The 18,352-nt window shown below is 43.8% G+C and overlaps 1 protein-coding gene across 1 annotated transcript; it reads right to left on the bottom strand.

Moving 5' to 3' along the window:
• Positions 1 to 5,641: 5,641 nt before the first annotated feature.
• Positions 5,642 to 12,837, bottom strand: YWHAH (tyrosine 3-monooxygenase/tryptophan 5-monooxygenase activation protein eta). The gene is made up of 2 exons (XM_074554082.1): positions 12,459 to 12,837; positions 5,642 to 7,065 (listed from the first exon to the last, which is right to left on the bottom strand). Exons 1-2 carry the CDS (start codon positions 12,543 to 12,545, stop codon positions 6,409 to 6,411), a joined length of 744 nt encoding a protein of 247 aa, XP_074410183.1. The 5' UTR covers positions 12,546 to 12,837; the 3' UTR covers positions 5,642 to 6,408.
• Between the last annotated feature and the right edge of the window lie 5,515 nt (positions 12,838 to 18,352).

Genomic DNA, 18,352 nt, shown 5'->3' with positions numbered 1-18,352 from the left:
TTAACAACATACATACACACATAATGTGTTTAGTAAAAATTTAAAGCAATTGTTTTAAACACAACTAACAATGGGCTAATAAGCTCAGCTAAAGCTGGGCTTCACTAATCTAAAAATAAATTAATTCTGGCCACAAGCCTAGGCTAAGAGGGGACAATCTCAGAGTGAGGAAGTGTCAGCTGTGGAAACCCAGAGAATGACTCAGCAGTGGTACCAAAGGGAGCAGTGCTGGGCTCTGAGGATACCAATGACAGAAAATGTCTGAACTTCCCAATCCTTCTCAATCCTTCCACACCACCTTAGAGCCCAGAGGGGTTTAACAGGACCTGTTTCAGAAGAGGCAAATATCAGTCCTTAAAAAGGGTGGCACGAGGGAGCAGAGATGTGTCTGCCCTTTAAGGAGCTGCTGGAATCTCCCTCACCCCTCGGACAGACAGACAGACAGCAAACACTGCAGAGAGCTGGGCCATTTCTGCTGCCTGCTCTGAGCTGGCAGGCAGTGTTGGGAACAGAGATGCTGCTCCAGGGTGGCTCTGGCTGCAGATGGTGCCACACCTGCCTGAGCCCCACACCCTGGGCAGGTGTGTCCCTGGATAACTGGGCTGCACTTCTCAAACAACCACCCGCGATTTGGCTTTTTTCTGAGTCAAAACAAAGAAAACACGGACAAGCCAAGTTTCTCTCTGCAGACAGAGAGCACAATCCATTTTACTCAGCAGGGAAAGCAGTTAATCACTGTCACCCATTATTGAAGTTGGCAGGGAGACGACCCACCTTGCGTTGGTCAGCATCGACTCCGATTTATTAATCAATCATGCACCTTTTATAACAGTGTTAATCAAGTTCATGCATATTGCAAAATCTGAGCTCACAACAGGTCAGAGATAACACACCAACTCCACCTTATGTTTCCAATACCAAGATTTGGGTTCTCAAAATTATTCTTGCTTTCCCAAAACAGCCAAAGATAGAATATCTACTTGTTATGAGAAAGCTGCCTGAGAACTCTGATGTGCAAGGCTCTCAAAGCCTTCATGTTTGTCACTTTTACCTGTAGTTAAAAATAACCTGAGAACCTCTGCTGTTCACAGAAGCAGGCTGTGAGAACCTGCTCCTCACAGCTGCCTTCTAGGCCATCCCTGAAAAAATCTCCAACAGCCCATCCCCTTCTGTGCCCTCTGCAAGAGTCAGATGTGCTTTTGTGCTGGAAGGGCACAACAACAGCCACAAAGGCTGCCAGGGAAATGCTGCTCCTGCCAATCCCCTGCAACTCTGCTTCCTTCCCATGTGCTTGGGAAGGGAATCAATGCTTTCCTGCCAGCCCTGTAGCTCAGTAGCCTCTGCTGGAGAAATCCCTGAATAAAGGGCATTCTTCAGATTGCTCAAACAAGGATGCAGTTCTCTAAATGCCACAAACTTTATATACAATTACATATTAGGCTTATATTTCTAATAATGCAGGTTTATTATAAATTATAAGTAATATATGTATATAAATTATTGTTATAATAATATTGTGTTTTATATAAATATAATATTTCTATTATTTATAATAGTATATGTATACTATTTATATTTCTTATTATTGTATTTAATATTTATAACTGGCAAAACATCACTGAAAGTATATTTTGAGCTCTTTCTTCTCTTAGACATGTTGTTAAACCCCTTAATTCTTCAGAGATGGAAGAGTTCAACGACTATTAGATTGAGTCCTAAAGTGGAATCGATCACATTATCGAATTATGTGAAAATAGCTCATACTAATTTCAGTATATTACAGCACATAAGTGATTTCTTAATGATTTCCTCTATAAAAATCTATATATATTAACTGCTGAAGTACTCACAGTGCCTTGCCTTGGTGCACTCTGGGGTTTACAAAAACCCAACTCAATGAAAATAATTCAACTGGCTATGATGGTTGAGTTGGGACAGACCAAGTTGGCTCATAATCATTAGTTAAAATCATTTAGACTAAAATATAAGACAAGTTACACTGAAGATTCAGAAAAATGTGTATACTTGAACTGTGTATATATATATATGTATATATATGTGTAAGTGTATTACTACATTTATAGTTATTCAATATTAAATCACAATTGGCACATAGCAAAGTCATAATAAACACAGTTATTTCTAACAGATGGTTCAATTTCTAACATCAATTAAAAATTTACCTGGCCTGACCTCAGTGTTCAGAAAACATCTTCATTAATCTCAGAAATCATTAAGGCTCAGACACTAAACCATCTACATCTATGGAACTTCAAGTACTGCAGGCTTGCTCAGAACAAGAGCTAAACATCCTCTGTCAATTATGTGGATAATCAACTTCACATCCTTCAAAACCTGCCACTGATTTCAAGGAGCTGCTTCATTGAACCTAAGATCTATCAAATAGGTTTCTTGTGTTGTTGAAGTGGTTTAGCCAATTTTTCCTCATCAATTATGTTAAATTAATTCAAATATGTGGTGTGGATAGAATTCCAAAAAACCAAGGATACAAAGCACTGGAATATTTTTCTTGTTTTCTCTCTGTCCTTAAACTCAAATTGGTTTATTGAAAGACTTCCAGTTGTTCCCATGCTGACAGAAAATGTTTTCCATTGTATAACAACATCAGTTTTCACCCTTCTAACTTTTATTATCATTAAGTCATTCTCTTACATGACTTAAAATACAGCCAGGCTTTTTATTTTCCTCAATGTGAGGTGTACTGACATAATTTTTTTCTAGATTATTATATTGCAGCTGCTGGAAGAGGCCCTGAGAGTAGGTTAGGGAATACCCTCCATGCTCCTTTGGAAATAGATTGGGCTCTGTCAGTTGGATGGAAGTCAGTCAGTCCATCCAATTTACAGATGTAGATCACAGGTGTGAGGATGGAAAACCACAGCCTGAAGTTACAGGCAAGGGAAAGGCAATGTGGAAAATCTATTTCCAAACCCACAGAGACACCCAAGTAGTAACAGTGAATGGTTACTTACCAGAGGAACTGTGACCTTTGCTATGTGTTATCCACAGACCTCCCCTCTCTTCTTAAGGTTTCTGCTTCTCTGGAACCTTCACATGTTCAGAGCTACTGCTCATGTTCAAGAACAACCTCTCAGAATATAATTTAGTGTCCCATAGCATTGGCACATTTATTCCAGTGGGTTCAATAGGGTGTGAGTGTTTTTGTACTCTGAGATATGAACACAACCATTTCTGTGAAACTTGAACATTTTTGAGCAGATTAGGACATAGACTGAGATTATCTCTGTCCCTATAAAGACACAATTAATTTAAGGGCTAACTTCACCACAGCTTTCAAGTTCCAAAAATGCTGCTTTACTGTTAGCACTGTCAGGATGCTAAACATTCAAGGATATGCACAGGCCTTGTTAATGTTATACCAAAACCCTCAGAATGACTGAACCTCTCAACAAAGATTGTTGGCATGTCATTGTAAATCTTTCATACCTGCTCAGTGATTGTTCATGTGCAGCTCCTCACAGCACTGACTCCTTCACAGCACAGCCAACAAACTCCAGCTCTCTCCTCACCCAGCCCACTCACTCTTTTGTAGCTTTTTTTTTTTTTTTTTTTTTTCTTCTTCTTATTGGGCACAGCTGTGGCCTGTTAAGGGCAGGCTTGTTCCTAATTTTTGGTGATTAGTACAGCTGCAACTCCTCAGGTGTGAGATTACCTTCTGCACTATCTTTACATTCTATCCCTCCACAAAAGATTGCCTGTAAAAGACACGAAAATTGTGGTTCTGGGCAAGAGTAATGCTCAGATGGACACTAATGAAACCTTCACCATGTGAAGAGCAGCAAAGAACCTTTTAAGCCTTCAAGGACACATAAAGTCCCCCCTAGGAACAGGGGGGAAAGTCACTCAATTTTGAGTATTTCCACTGGAATTACCCCTGCTTCAAACCATGTTGTGAACTTCAACTAAGCACCTTTGGTGAATACCTCTGGTGTTTTCAAACAATAAATTGGGCATAGCCTAGGATTTTATTTATTTTAGAGTGACAGGCAGGACTTGGGAGTGACCTATGAGAAATACCAGTTCCAAAATACCTGAATCTTATTCTGAAAAATATTGGAATAAGCATGTACTATTCATCAGCTTTGGTTTCCTCCAGATCACAGTAAGGATTACAAAAAAGCATTTAGCAATCCCAGGGCCCAGGAAATGAAAAAGCTGCTGAAGTGTAAACAAGGATATGGATTGCACTGGAGCATTTGTTTTCTTGCTCCATAGAAAACCCTTACTCCTACCAAAAGACAGCCACAAAAACATGCTCTGCATGTCACTGGCAGCTGGAAACATGGGAGAAGTGTCTGTGTTCCTCCTGGGAATGCAATCACTGCTGCACAGCAGCATTCTGCAGGATGCCTTTGATCTTTGGTCTCCACTTGCATCAGGCAGCAACCAACGTTCAGCTGCCAGCCCAGAGATGCCAGACCTGCTGACTCTCTTGTAAAATACACAATGCTCATGGCTCTGTATAAAGGGTCTGCACAAGACAGGAACTAAAATGAGAAATGACCCCTTGGCTTTTGAATTAAGAAAAATATTAATAAAAAAGGTAATATTACCTTAAAATATTAATAAAAAAGGTAACAAAAAGACAGGTATTTCTATCAACAAGGAAATAAACCTACCAACTACCAGTATTTTACTAACCAGCCAGAGTGTTTCAATGTAAAAAGGCAATCTTTTGGCCAAGTTTTACCTTGGTTCCACAGGGGCAATAAGAAGGTGTGTAACTATTTTCACCTTTTTCATATGTTGTGTTACTCTTTCAATTGTTGTCAATTTTACTGCTATAATAAAGCTAGAATTATCTCTAAGATGATAGAATACATAAATGCACACAAATCTACCATTAAAAATTCGAAAACTCTGGATACTTAAAAAGAACCAGAGCACTGCTTTTAAAAAGTATGAGCAGCAGTAGTGGGTAATTCTGATCAGTAATAATTATTTCTATCATTAAAAACTATCAGTTCTGATAAAGGAGAACTTACATGACCTTTGAGCTAGCTCAGGTGCCAGTGGCAGTCTGGATACAGCTAACTTCTCCTGCTTCTGGGACATACCATGGCAGAAGGGTGCTCAGCACCAATAAACGTGCATGTACTCTAACTGTTGGGAGAAAACAAAAACAGGGTTAAGTTTGTGTTCTACACTTAAGGGAGTTAAATAGAGAAAGGCAGTCTTTAGCAACAAGTGTTGCTTCTGTTTGAAGCAGGTAAATATGGAATAGCTACTGGGATATTCATCTATAAAGCTGATTTGGTGATCAGCTCTTCAGAGAAGGCTTAGAAGTTGCAGTGGGCAGAAGCCAACACAAGTCTCTCATTGATATGCTAAGTTATGTGCTTTACATAGCAGCTCTTGGAGTGAGCAAACAACTAAATATACCACCTTGGGAAATCCACTTTAATAGAGGTGACCCCACTGCAGGTGCTTTTGGGTTTTGTGGGTTTGGGTTTTTCTTCTTTCAGCACAGTATATTCCATTTTTGTTGTTTAGCATGTGTCAACTTCTCACTAAACTTTTGAATAAATATGCTTTAATCTGTCAGTGATGTGTTTGGTAACTCTCTCTCTGCTCCAAACAAAAGACAGGACAGCTCATGTAGAGATAACATCCCTGAAGCAGCATTTTATTTTATTCACTTAACTCCAAAACATTTAATTTAGAAGTCTGGCTTCCCAGTCATCCATCTTAACATGGGCAAATATTGACATAGAGTTGTCAGAATACACAGACAACCAAACAGCCAAAGAGTTTACAAAAAATAAATTCATGATTCTTCAAAACAACTGCAAAAGGTTACAAGTATCAAAACTCTTAGGTAGATGCACTGCATTTAAAGAAACTGTGCACATAAGTTAGAGGCAAAAAAACCAAATTGCTACTGAAACTTCACATTTCAAACAGTTTATTGTAAACTGATGAACAGAGTTGTCATTTCACATCAGCTTAACTGTTTTCTTTGACTGAAAAAAATTTGGGGTGGCTAATTTACTTTGCATGCACAAAATGTACTGCTTAACAGAACTGTCAGCTCATTTCAAACAGAGACCTTTAACTGGAATCTAGTTATCCTCAATCACTTCCCATTATTCTTTTCCTTATTTTCCAATCAACAGGCAAATTAAAAATGCCTCCTTCTGCACTGCTGAAGTGCAACTAAGATAAATAGGGCCAATAAACCAATCAATCCATCAATGCCCATGAAGACTCATCTGAAACTGCTTCTTGATAAAGTGGACAGCAGATCTGAACAGCTGTACAATACAGATATGCTTAGCACTAGATATTTAGTGTGACTGTGGCAAGGAAATATGGGTGATGATGGGGATGGCCAAGTGGATGAAAGAGGGATCAGAGAAAAGCTTATTAATTATTGCCCTCTCCTGCTTCTTCATCCTGCTGATCACTCGTCCACAGAGTGAGGTTATCTCGAAGTAACTGCATGATGAGAGTGGAGTCCTTGTAGGAATCCTCATTTAGTGTGTCCAGCTCTGCTATGGCATCATCAAAGGCTTGTTTGGCTAAAAGGCAGGCCTGCTCAGGGGCATTCTGGATTTCATAGTAGAACACTGAGAAATTGAGTGCCAGCCCAAGCCTAATGGGGTGAGTGGGCTGCATGTGCTCTTTGCTGATTTCAAAGGCCTCTTTATAGGCAGCTTCTGAGGCTTCCACCACACTGTTCTTCTTCTCTCCAGCAGCAACTTCTGCCAGGTAGCGGTAGTAATCCCCCTTCATTTTCAGGTAAAAGACCTTGCTCTCATACTGGAAGTCATTGCAGTTCTTGATCAAGTATTTATCTAGGAGAGCCAAAACATCATTGCAGACTGTCTCCAGCTCCTTTTCTATCTTCTCCCTATAGGCTTTAACCTTCTCCAGCTTCTTCTCATTGCCATCTGCCATGGTCTTCTGCTCTATGCTGCTGATGACGCGCCAGGAGGACCGTCTGGCTCCCACCACGTTCTTGTAGGCCACAGACAGCAGGTTTCTGTCCTCGTTTGAGAGGGGCTCATTCAGCTCAGTTACCTGAAAATGCAGACAAAAAGCAAATTTAAAGGGTTTGCCCTAAAGAAGAGTGTGCAAACCTCCTTCAATACTTCCATCACAAATGCAAGATTCAAAACTTCTTCTAGAACCCAAAATTCCTTCTAGACAGGATTAACTTTCTAACATTGAAAGTTTAAAACTGTTCTGCAGTCAGGACTTAAAAGAGAGAAATGCCCATGGCTTTGAAGGAATAGAAGGGGTATTGAGATGCCATTGCAAAGAACATTCACTGAATAAAAGTGAGTCAAGCCTCTGTAATGGAGAAGCAATCAGAGAGGAAGACTGAGAATTTTTAGGAAGTCTGTTCTAATTATACAGACTACACATTTAGTGATGAATTTAAATGTACCTAGAACCAGTTTTTTACTGTGGAGCACAGCAGAGACACTGGGAGCTGGTGCAATGCTCCCATTTCTGTGTCCTGCTGCTTGTGTCCGTTTGACAGCAGAGATGGAAGCGCTGCAGTCATTAACTGTGCACAGCACAAACGGAATCAGCGTTCCATGGTCTCTGTCAGACATGTAGTGGGTGATTACACAGTGGAATACAAAAGCTCCCCTGATTTGCAGACAAATTCCAGGGATAAGACATGAAAGAATCTGCACAGAAATAGGACAGCAAATCAGGAATGAAGCCATGACCAACTTGGAACTGCTGCTTCAAAAAGCTGAGGTAGAAGGCCAATACTTCTCATACTGTATATTTAGGCCTATTTCACTTGATGTTTTAATTCAGGATATCACACACATGGACACTTGAAATTGTTCTACTTTTAAAAATTTATATGCATGAAATTAAACTCAAAGGAATTAGGATGACAAATGTAATTCCTCTACCTTAGCCATATTGCTTTAAAATTAGTCTAAGGATATGTACTTTGGTGTGAAAATAAACCTGTCCTTGCTCAGACACTGCTAAAATCATTAACTATTTATTTTTAAAATGTGCACATTTACACTGATGACAGGCACCAGAGTGCTCACAGTCAATACTTACATACCACAATCAAGTCACAAATATTTGCACTATTCTGAGACTGCTGGTGTAGGCAGTGAACCTTCTAACAAATGTGCTCGTTTCCAGATCCAAAAAAATGCTTTATGTAAATTACAACTCTTACACTAAGAAATTACTTTCAAATTTAGGTTTGTTCTTAAAATATATTAACTCAATTAGTTTTATCTCCAAACTGACTTTTCCACAGTTCAGGAACCTGAAGTCCCAAAAGACACTGCTCTGCTTGTCCTAATAGAATTAGAGGCAACCTACAGAGGATGAAATGCACAGGAATAAACTCTAATGACATCTTCAGAATCTTCATCATAGCTCCCAAGCAGTATTTTCCTCAACAATTCCCACCACAACCTACCTGAATCTTCTCTAGTAAAGATATTTACAGTTCTTTCACTGTTTAGTGACTAAAATGGGAGCATGTAAAAGGAATCCTGACTATAACCCTGAATTCCTAACACCACAAGCTAATGAGTGTGCAGTACTGCATCAGCTCAGAAATCAGTAAATTAATTCTGTGTGTGATCCTACACAGGCCATACACCAAGGAAAACACCCCAAAGTGAAAAGTTCCACAATGGAGAGCAGATCCATGACCTGACCCTGTGATTATTCTGGTTGGGTCAGCCAGAGCCAGTTCTGAACCAGCAGCTGCAAAAATGACTGTACCTGAGCCAGCACAGAGTCAGGGTAAAGGAATAAAACTTGCCTGATACAAAGTTATGCAATCCATCATTGTGGAACAAATAGAAACCAACGAATGAATTTAAACCAGATCAGTTTCTGTATCATGTGTGTTCAGAGCTCCATACCAAGAACTGGAATTCTCTAGCACAGGTACCCCAGAGAAGGCCGTGGGGAAGCCATGTCCCAGCACTGCTTCCATTAAAGACAACTCATTCCCCTCTCCTACACAAACAACTTCATTAATCCCAAACCAGACACTCAGAGATAGGTGACAAAAATACAGAATATCCCACACTTTTAAAGTCCATTCATATAAACAGATAATGCCTACATAACAAACTAGAACTTCAAGCTATTTGTTTCAAAAAAATGAATTCAATATTTAAATTTATTTCACTGTGCAGTATTTCTCACATGACTAATTTTAAAATTCTGTATCTCACATCACCCACGTTACCAATTTTAAAAATAAATTCTTTTTTACCACTATGTAGCTATACTGGAAAAACAACATCAATCAATAGAGGTCCTAAGCACTACCTATTAGGATTAATACTGTCCAAAAACAAAGGGCTTACACAGCTACAATTTTTCATGGTTTCTGGAATTATCTAAACCAATGCAGAAATCCCAGGATGCTGAAGCATTTGTTGCATCCACTGAGAACCTGTCAGCACACTGCCACCCAAAGCATCTCTGTCAGTGTGCTGAGAAACAATTCTGTACCTACCGTGCCAGCTTTACCTGAGACAGCTGGGACCCTGGAGCAGCATTCATGCAATGGGAATGCCATGCCCCATGGAAGAATGCCATTCACTTATGGTTGTATTCGTACTAAAATAGCTTTAATAGTTACAAATTAATGGGTTTAGTAAACTAAAACCAGTTATTTGTAACAGCAACTATTTCATTTTCCTCTCCTGTTTATACATTACAATCAAAAATACTGGAATTCTTCCATGAAAAAATGTTTATAACAACAACAAAAAATTTGTATTGAGCAGTAAATTCCTTATTTAAGCTACAACTGCTACTTGGTCTAGCTTTTTTTTTTTTTATAGAAGGAATTAATGGGAATAAAAAATGAATGTTTCTCCAGCTTTATGCTGACAGATGAAACAGCAGCCTTGTCACTTTTTTCTCCAGTGGCAGCCAAAAATCAGGCAAAGACACTTTCACTAAAACCAACATTTGTTACTTTATGTTTCTGAAGTAACTACCATGCTGTTTGCTACTTTCTGTATTGAAAAGTGCAGTCATACCTAAAACTGAAATTAATCGTTCAGATTTCAGTTTATACTGAAAGCACACGACTTTCATATAGCACCTTTAAAAAGTATCAGATGTGTTACATTCAGAGATTTTTTAAAAAATTAAAACAAACTTTTCAAATATAAATATATATAAATTATATATATATATATATATATATATAATATAAAGATATCTTCGAGAATAGGTTTCTGAGTTAGAATACTGATTTCCTTCCTTCTGGAGGAAATCTAAATTCTCTGGATTACAAGATTACTTCAATATTAAGCCACATGGATTAAAAGCTCTCTGAATTATCTCTCAGTTATTTGCAATCACTGAGACAGAGGTATGAGCTGTGAGGAGAGCCAGGAGAGCCCTCAGAACATTCCACAGATTGTGCTCAGACATACAGAATCAACCTCAACGCTGAAGAGCATTCTGGAAATTGCTGAGCTGGAGTGACCACCTGGGAAAGCCAAACAGCCAAGAGAAGCTCCATCCCAGCCAGGCAGCAGTGTATGAACAGCTCTAAGCAAGGAACTGTTGCTGTTAAATTCAGCTTGCTTTTTGTATTTTAAAAGTATCTATATGTTTCAAGACTCCACTTACTTACAAAGTGTTCTGAAGCTCCCAATTCCAGAAGCTCATGATCACACAAATTATTTGTGAGCACGAGTGGCATTATAAATGAGAATAGCACAGCTCCAGGTGAATGAAAATCTGCACAGCAATTAGAACAGTGTGAAGACACCTGGACATGCACACTAGCTGTAAGTACTTTATTTACACTTCCTAAAGCAAAGCTACTGTGTTCTCATGGTTTCACATGGACCCAGGGACCTGCACACATTGCAGCTCTGCAGTTCTTGGAGAAATGTAAAACTTTCTACTGGCAACAGCTCGAAATTGTCCTCTTGAGCAGTAGTCTTAGTGGGTTCTCTCTCATCTTTTAAATGACCAACTGAAAGAAGAGCTGTTACTATTATATTGTTTGTATCAAGAACTCTAGGGATAGAATTATAAACACACCTTATTTTAATGTCTTGTGGCTCTGGTATTGAGACACTCATTAGTATCACTGTTTTAGAACTGCACTGGTTGTAACATTTATTACAACATAATAGCAATAGTGAACAAAAGCAGCAAAATTTGTGTCTTTTTACTGCCCCCATTTAAGGGAGGTGACATTCTTACAACAAAAATGTGGACTCCATTTGAAGCTGCTCTTTTTCAAACTAAAATCATCTCCTGCTTTCAAACAGCAGAACTCTCAAGAGAAACAGTTCCTCTTGGGGCCTTTGGTGTTCACAGAGGACAGATCAGCAAGAACAAACCAACTGTAATCTGATATGGAAAGACACTGCTAAGCATCCAGTGGCATTAACATTACCCACAACATTCGGATCCTGTGAATGCTTTGTTTTCAAAAAAGGGACTAGACATAACAGGTTTGACCATTCTACAATTTTATTATGTATCAGTACAGTCAGATCAGTACAAATAATTTTCATTGCTTGCTTCTGAAAGGAGCAGAGTTGCAAATGTAACATTGTTTAAACACATCTCAGTATTCAACAGGGTATGGAATGCACTGAGAAACTGTTACCCTACAAAGAAGAGGCAAAAAGGCAACGTTAAAGCTCGGGAAACGCTCCTGGAACGGGGGGCAGCTTTCACACCTGGAGGCAGCTACTGTCCGTGAGTCACCGATGGCAGCGAGTGAGGCAATAGAAACGTCTGGAAGAGGAAGGGGCTCCTCTGGCTGTGTCCCCAGACAGCCCCCGCCGCAGTGCCCATCCCGCGGGACCAGCGCCCCCAGACGCTGGCGGATGCCCAGAAGGGGAGATGCACCCCAAGGTGAACCCAGCACCCGGTCGGGGTGGGAGGGAGGGAGGTGGGCGAGGACGGGCCCCGTGTGTAGCACAGAAGGAATGCACAGCGTTCCCGCCGCCAGGAGAGGCGGGCGCCATTCAAATGGCCGCACTGCGAGCCCGATTGGCGCGGTGGGGAGACGGAGAGGAGGGCATGGGGACAGCCACACCCCCGGGGCAGGGACAGCCGGGAGCGGGAGGGCTGCGAGACAGGCAACGGAGGGAATGAGGGGGGGAAGGAAACACATTTTGAAAGGGGGTGCCTGGTCCGGTTTGGACCGGCTGCTCTTTGTCTCATCCCTGCCCAAGGCAGGTAGTACCGGGCACCGCCCCACACGGCGGGGAGCTGTCCCGGCGGGACGGTCGGGCTCCCGCTCCCGCCCTCCTTTCTTCACCGCCACGGGCGGGAGCCGGCGGCTCGCATCCTCCCCGGCCCAACCCCGCCTCGGACCAGCCCGCACTTCCTCTCCCTCCCTCCCCCGCCACTACTCCCCTGCACACTCCTCCCCGAGTACGCCCCGCGGCCGCCACGCTACCGGCCCCACTCACCGACTTCATGGCCGAGGCCATGTCATCGTATCTCTCCGCCTGCTCGGCCAGGCGGGCTCTCTGCAGCAGCTGCTCTCGGTCCCCCATGGCCGCTTCCGTGGTGACTGCCGGGCTGGGCTCTGCGCGCCCCTCAGAGAGAGCGGAAGGCGGGCGGGGATGTGCGGCTGGCCGCGCACGAGTGGCGGGAGCAGGAACCGTAAGCGGAGCCGCCCGCTGGGCTGTGCCGGGCTGAGCCGAGCTGTGCCGGGCTGTGCCGCGCTGGCCGCCGCTCCCTCGCCCGCCGGCCGCGCTCCCGGACCGACCGCGGCGTGTGCGGCTCGGAGCCTCGCGCTGCTGCCGCCGCCCGCGCCTGCGCGCCGGGAAGGCAACGAGGGGGCGGAGCCGCGGTGCTGCAGGGGAGGGGAGGGGGCGCCGCTCCCCCGCGCTCTATTTCTAGGTGACGTCACTTGCTATAAATAGCCATGGCGGGGCGCCGGCCGCGGGCCGCGCGTGCGCGCTGCGAGTGCTGCATTTTCCTGCTGCAAAGGTGGAGGTGGGCGGGGGGCGCGGGCACTGCGGGACGGGGCACGGCACGGGCTCGGACACAGACACCGACACGGTCACCGCCTCACCGGGCCTGCCTGGCCTCGCCCGAGGCACGGGCGGGCCGCCCCTGGCTGACCACGGCCAGGGTGACCACGCTCCGCGCTCACGTGTGACCCTGCCCAGCCCCGGGGCTGCTTTGTGCGGCCGCAGCCCGCAGTGGGGCACGGCCGTGCCTCTGAGGGGAAAGGAGCGGATCTCGCACCCCGGCTGCCTTCAAACAGCCCGAGCTGTGGGGGTGGCACCACGGACCAATTCCACTACCTTACCTAAGAGATGCAGTTAATTCAATTTTACTACGTATTTTAATGTGTAATAGTCAAGCTCCTCTTTCATAAACTGACAGACTACCATTCTTACATAAAAATTATCTCAAGGTAAGAACCTTGCACGAACAACAAACGGCTGCCGGTGTCCACAGAAACGCTGGGAGCCACGTTACTCATCCCTTACAATAAACCCTGGGTTAACTTTGCCATTCAGCCCTGGGCAGCATTCAGACACGCCTGCGGTGCTGAAGGTGTGGGAGCTGCTGCACAGCTGAGCCAAGGTTTGCTCACGTGCGGGCACCTCAGCCCCGGAGCGCCCGAGGCGATTCCAGCTCCCATCCATCCTCACCCCCAGAGAGAAGGAGAGAGAGTCCAGGAGCAGCCCCGGGAAGCCGGGACAGGGCTGCTCTCACTGCTCCCGACCCCTCCACTACCCTCGGTACTCTCACACTGCTTCAAATGAGTCAATCCAGTCCCTGGTGTCAGACAAAAGTTTTTAGCCTTAACTCTAGTGCTACTGGCTTTTGTGCATTACACCCTAATGCCATTCTGTGGATTTAAAAGGGATTAGATGAATACTGCTTGTTAAAAGACATAAATAAATATGACCAATAAGAATAAACTATAGTTATATGTAATAAGGCATGAAAGAGATAACTTAGCAAGTTATAAACTGGCTGTCAGAACATTCTGGAAACAGCCCTTGCAGCAGTGTGAAGCACATACACCACTGTGCACTCATCCCAGCAAGCCAAATGGGGCTTTTTCCTACTGGGATTTTATTTTCACTGTTTCTAAGAGAAGGCAGTGACACCCAAACCTGAACTCAAGCATCAATTCAATTTATTATCAAAATTATTTTAAAACTTGCATTGATTTTACCTTAGAATAAATGTTTAGGTATAGACAGCAAAGATGTGATTTTAAAAATATATGATTCCATGTAAAAATACAAATTTTAGAGCATGTGACCCTTAGGCAAGAGTAGTGAGAGATGTGCCAATCCTCTTTGCCCAGTTCACTTCAGCTGGGAACCTTTGCAGTTGGAATAATTTCTCAGCAGAGATTAGTCAGTTTGCAAAGGATTCCAACAGCTCTGAAAATATGTAGGGTTTACCAGCAGCTTTCTAGTCTTGCACAGCAGCTTCAGACTCCCCAGGGAAATGGATTACAAAGTATTTTTAAAACCACTTATTCACCCACTGAACCAATCTGCATTAATCTTCCAAATATATGTGGATATATCCACACATGCACAAAACATTCTCATTAAATGCTTTGGTTTCCTTAATTGAGGTTTCTGTAAAACAGCTATTTCTCAGTCTAAAGCATCTCAAAAATTCCTAACCTTGAATCCACGAGGTCATGTGTAACCTCACTGCTCTAAAACCAGATACACATCTAAATTCAACAGTTTCAAGGAAAAGTGCTAAAATAAGGCAACATTGTGTGCAGCATTTGCACAGTGTGACTGTAACCCAGAGAAAGGGAGGAGATTGCATTTCACACCCAGGCCTGGGGACAGCACCTCTATTCTGTGCACACAGGGCTCTGATCCCCACCCTCAGCACAGGCTCCACAGATACACAGAGGTACAAATAAACAGAAATTAGAGCTCACACAGGGAATTTTATAATCTCCTACAATATTTATAAGTCACAATGTCTTAAAACACAAACGGAAAGGAAAAGAAAAAATCAGCAGGCCTTCCATTAGAGTGCAGAATGGGGTGCAAGCAGTGCCTGCCTGTGGCTCCCCTGCTGAGCTCAGACACCAGCATCACTCTGTGATTCCCATCAGAGCTCAGGAACACTGCTCTCATGAGGCAGGACTGAGAATTGTTCCCAAAGTGACCACACCCAGCAAGAATTTGTAGATGGAGAAATTTATGGCACTGAAAATTGCACTATGACCTCAGGCAGTGGCTGTGCTCCACGGGCAGACCTGATTATTGGCCAGCACCCATATTCCATAAATAGCTTCGTGCTGAAATGCCATTCCAGCTCAGGGCTCACTCACACAGGGGCACTGGGGACACCACAGCTGCCTCCCAGGGTGTCTCCCCAGGGCTGATGTTCAGCTGCAGGAACACTGCTGGAGAGGCACCACCACAAGGAAACCACCATGTGCCATCCCCAGCCTTTCCCCAGGGTGGAAAACCTCCCCTTTTTGCTCTCCTGGAAGCACTGAGGGAGCAAACCTCCCCTTGTGTGCTCCTGGAAGCACTGAGGGAGCAAACCTCCCCTTGTCTAGTCCTGGAAGCACTGAGGGAGCAAACCTCCCCTTGTCTAGTCCTGGAAGCACTGAGGGAGCAAACATCCCCTTGTGTGCTCCTGGAAGCACTGAGGGAGCACACACACATTTTGTGCCTCTCTTTCCAAGACTCATGGAACCACAGCAGTGCTGCCACAGAGTCCCTGCCACTAACATGCTCCTGGATCCCTGGAGAAAATGATCTTCCCTCTCCTTTCTGCAGCAAGGAAATGTTTTATTTAGGGAACTGCTAAATGATGAAAGTCTTGGGGACAAGATACTGAAAAACAGAGAGAGAGAAGAGAAACCACCCACTGGTGGGGGAGGTTAACCAGCTTCCACATCACAGCAAATGGAGTAGAGACAACAGTGGAGGAGAAAGAGATGGAGTTTGTGAACATCTGGTCTTGGAAATACTTGTGAGTGGCCCTTACATGGGGCATGGTGCTCAGACCGTGCTGCAAGACAGATTCTTCCAGAGGCTTAATTTTTATTGTTAGAATTCTAGCAGCACATTCCCCCAGTGAAGTGAGATAAATGTGCACCAGGAGGAGAGATGGTGTAAGCAGTGACAAGATCAGAGCACGAGATAGCAGTGGGTGTAGCTGTAGTGTGATGATTCTCTCCCAAACCACGAGGGACTGTAATTTCAGTGACATACTTCTAGCCAAACCATACAGCACACTTTAACAAGCCTCTAGGCTGTCACAGTGTGTGAAAATACTCTACTCTTTGTCATATTTCAATTTCATATTAATCTTGAATCACTCACAGAACCTCCCTCATAACTCAAGGGTAAATCCTAGAATGAAGAAAGATGACACTGCCTGAGTGCTGCTCAGCAGCAGCACCAGGGTTCATGCCATGCCTTGTGGTGAAGTGCTCTGTGTATCTATTAACATACACTTTAAAACACAAGGGTACTGATTAGTACAAAACCTGTGAAGCTCTTGCTCCCTTGGGAAAGGGGAGGTCTGTACCCCAAAGCCTGTTTGGGATCACTGCAGTGCATTAATACCATTCAGTATTCACACACAGCAGCCTTTGCATGTTCAAAATCCTGCGCAGACACAAGCTGATAAACCCTCAGAAGTCTCTGGCAAAATGTGCTATCTGCCAGCACCTGCTCATTTCAGAGTCCAGTGAGGAGCAGCACTATGTCTGAATAAAAGATGATGGCAGTTTTTCCTTGCCAGAATGATTCAGGGATATGCACAGGGGGTTGTCAGGCATGCTCAGTTGTGGGGGTTCCTTTAAGTGGTGAGAACACAGCAGCTAATTGAAAGCAGCTTTAACTCCTCATGAGCTACTTCAGACTCTGGTGTTTGCTACTCCTGCCCAGATAGAAAAATGCAGTTTTACTCTTCATATAATGAGGGGAAAGTAACCAGGATTCAGAAGCTTCAACAGGAAAACATGAAAAAGCCTGCTTATCAGCAGCTGCCAGCAGAGCACCATTTTGAAAAGAGGCTCTACAGGTAAGAGGAAAAAGAAACAACCTGTGTTAGAAAATACTGGAAGTAAAGGAACAATATGAACACAAAATAACTCAATCCTTCTGGAACCCCTCTCAAAGACACCTCGTGCTGAGCATAAACAATTAAGGACTCAGCATCAACAGCCACATTTAAAAAATAAGACCAGATCTGTCTTAAATAAATTTTTACTGCCCTTCAACCTTTACCAAAGTGGATTAGTTTGACTTAGAACTGGATTAAATCCCACTGAAAATGATTGATCTGAAACAATGACCTTTCACTGTAGAACATAACATGAAAGACTTTGGGGATAAGACTAATGAAGTGCAGACATAAAACAAAATGCCTTTGCCAACATTTCCAACAGTGGCCTCTGATTCTGGGTGCCCCACTTGAGTCACTGCACAAAGTGCTCATTTCCTCTAAAAACAAGGCCCCAGGAAAGCTGAGCCAGGCATCCAGACTGAGGGACTGCCTGAAAACACTTCCCTGGAGCTGTCTCCCCCTGCATTTGTCCTGAGTGGGTGTTGGATGCAGCAGTGGCAGAAAGCAGAACTGCCAAAGGGCTGTGGGCAGGAGAAGCTGCTGCTCACATCCTCCATCCCCTGTAGCAATGCCTTGGATCAGCTCAGGGAAGGTTTCACGGCAGTTCCTGTGCAGGACCTCCCCAGAGCCTTTTCCACAGCACACTCCAGAGCAGAACCACCCTCAGCCCCCCACCTTGCCAGATCAGGGCTGTTTGCTGAACTGCCAAGAGAAAAGCCATCTCCAGCAGCAGTGCTGGAAAACATGGATGCTGCCTATTGGACAGTGTCCCTCTCACCCCAGGGAGGGTCAGTAACAGAACTTCTGAAAGTGCTCCTAGATTTCCATCCCCCTTCTGTGACCAATCAAATCATACCAGCACTGTACTTTGGGCCCTTATATGCATTTAAAGATAAAAATAACTTTGGGTTTTTTCTATCTAGGGCAAGCTCCTTCCTTTGCTAGGCCAAGCCATGTGGAGGAGGAGGAATGACAACAGCAGGTACAGCACATTCAGCTCAGGGCAGGTCAGCCACGTGCTCAGCGTGCTTCCAAGTACAGCTCCAAGGAAGAACAACAAAAACACATCCAGAGCTTGCTCCAGATGGTAGCACAGGGAAAGCAGAACATGATGGGGACACGAATCACATCTAGGAAACCAGAACGAGGTAAGGCACAAATTGAACAAATTGCTACCCCAACGTGAATGCAATAGAAAGAACTCCACGAGGCTTTCCTTGAAAGACCAACTCCAGCCAGCAGCACAGGCAGAGAAGGTCAAAAGCAC

This window comes from Zonotrichia albicollis, chromosome 18 (genome assembly GCF_047830755.1).
Source record: "Zonotrichia albicollis isolate bZonAlb1 chromosome 18, bZonAlb1.hap1, whole genome shotgun sequence".
NCBI classification, from domain to species: domain Eukaryota; kingdom Metazoa; phylum Chordata; class Aves; order Passeriformes; family Passerellidae; genus Zonotrichia; species Zonotrichia albicollis.
Note: the sequence above shows the minus strand (reverse complement) of the source record. Positions and strands in the feature narration are given on the sequence as shown.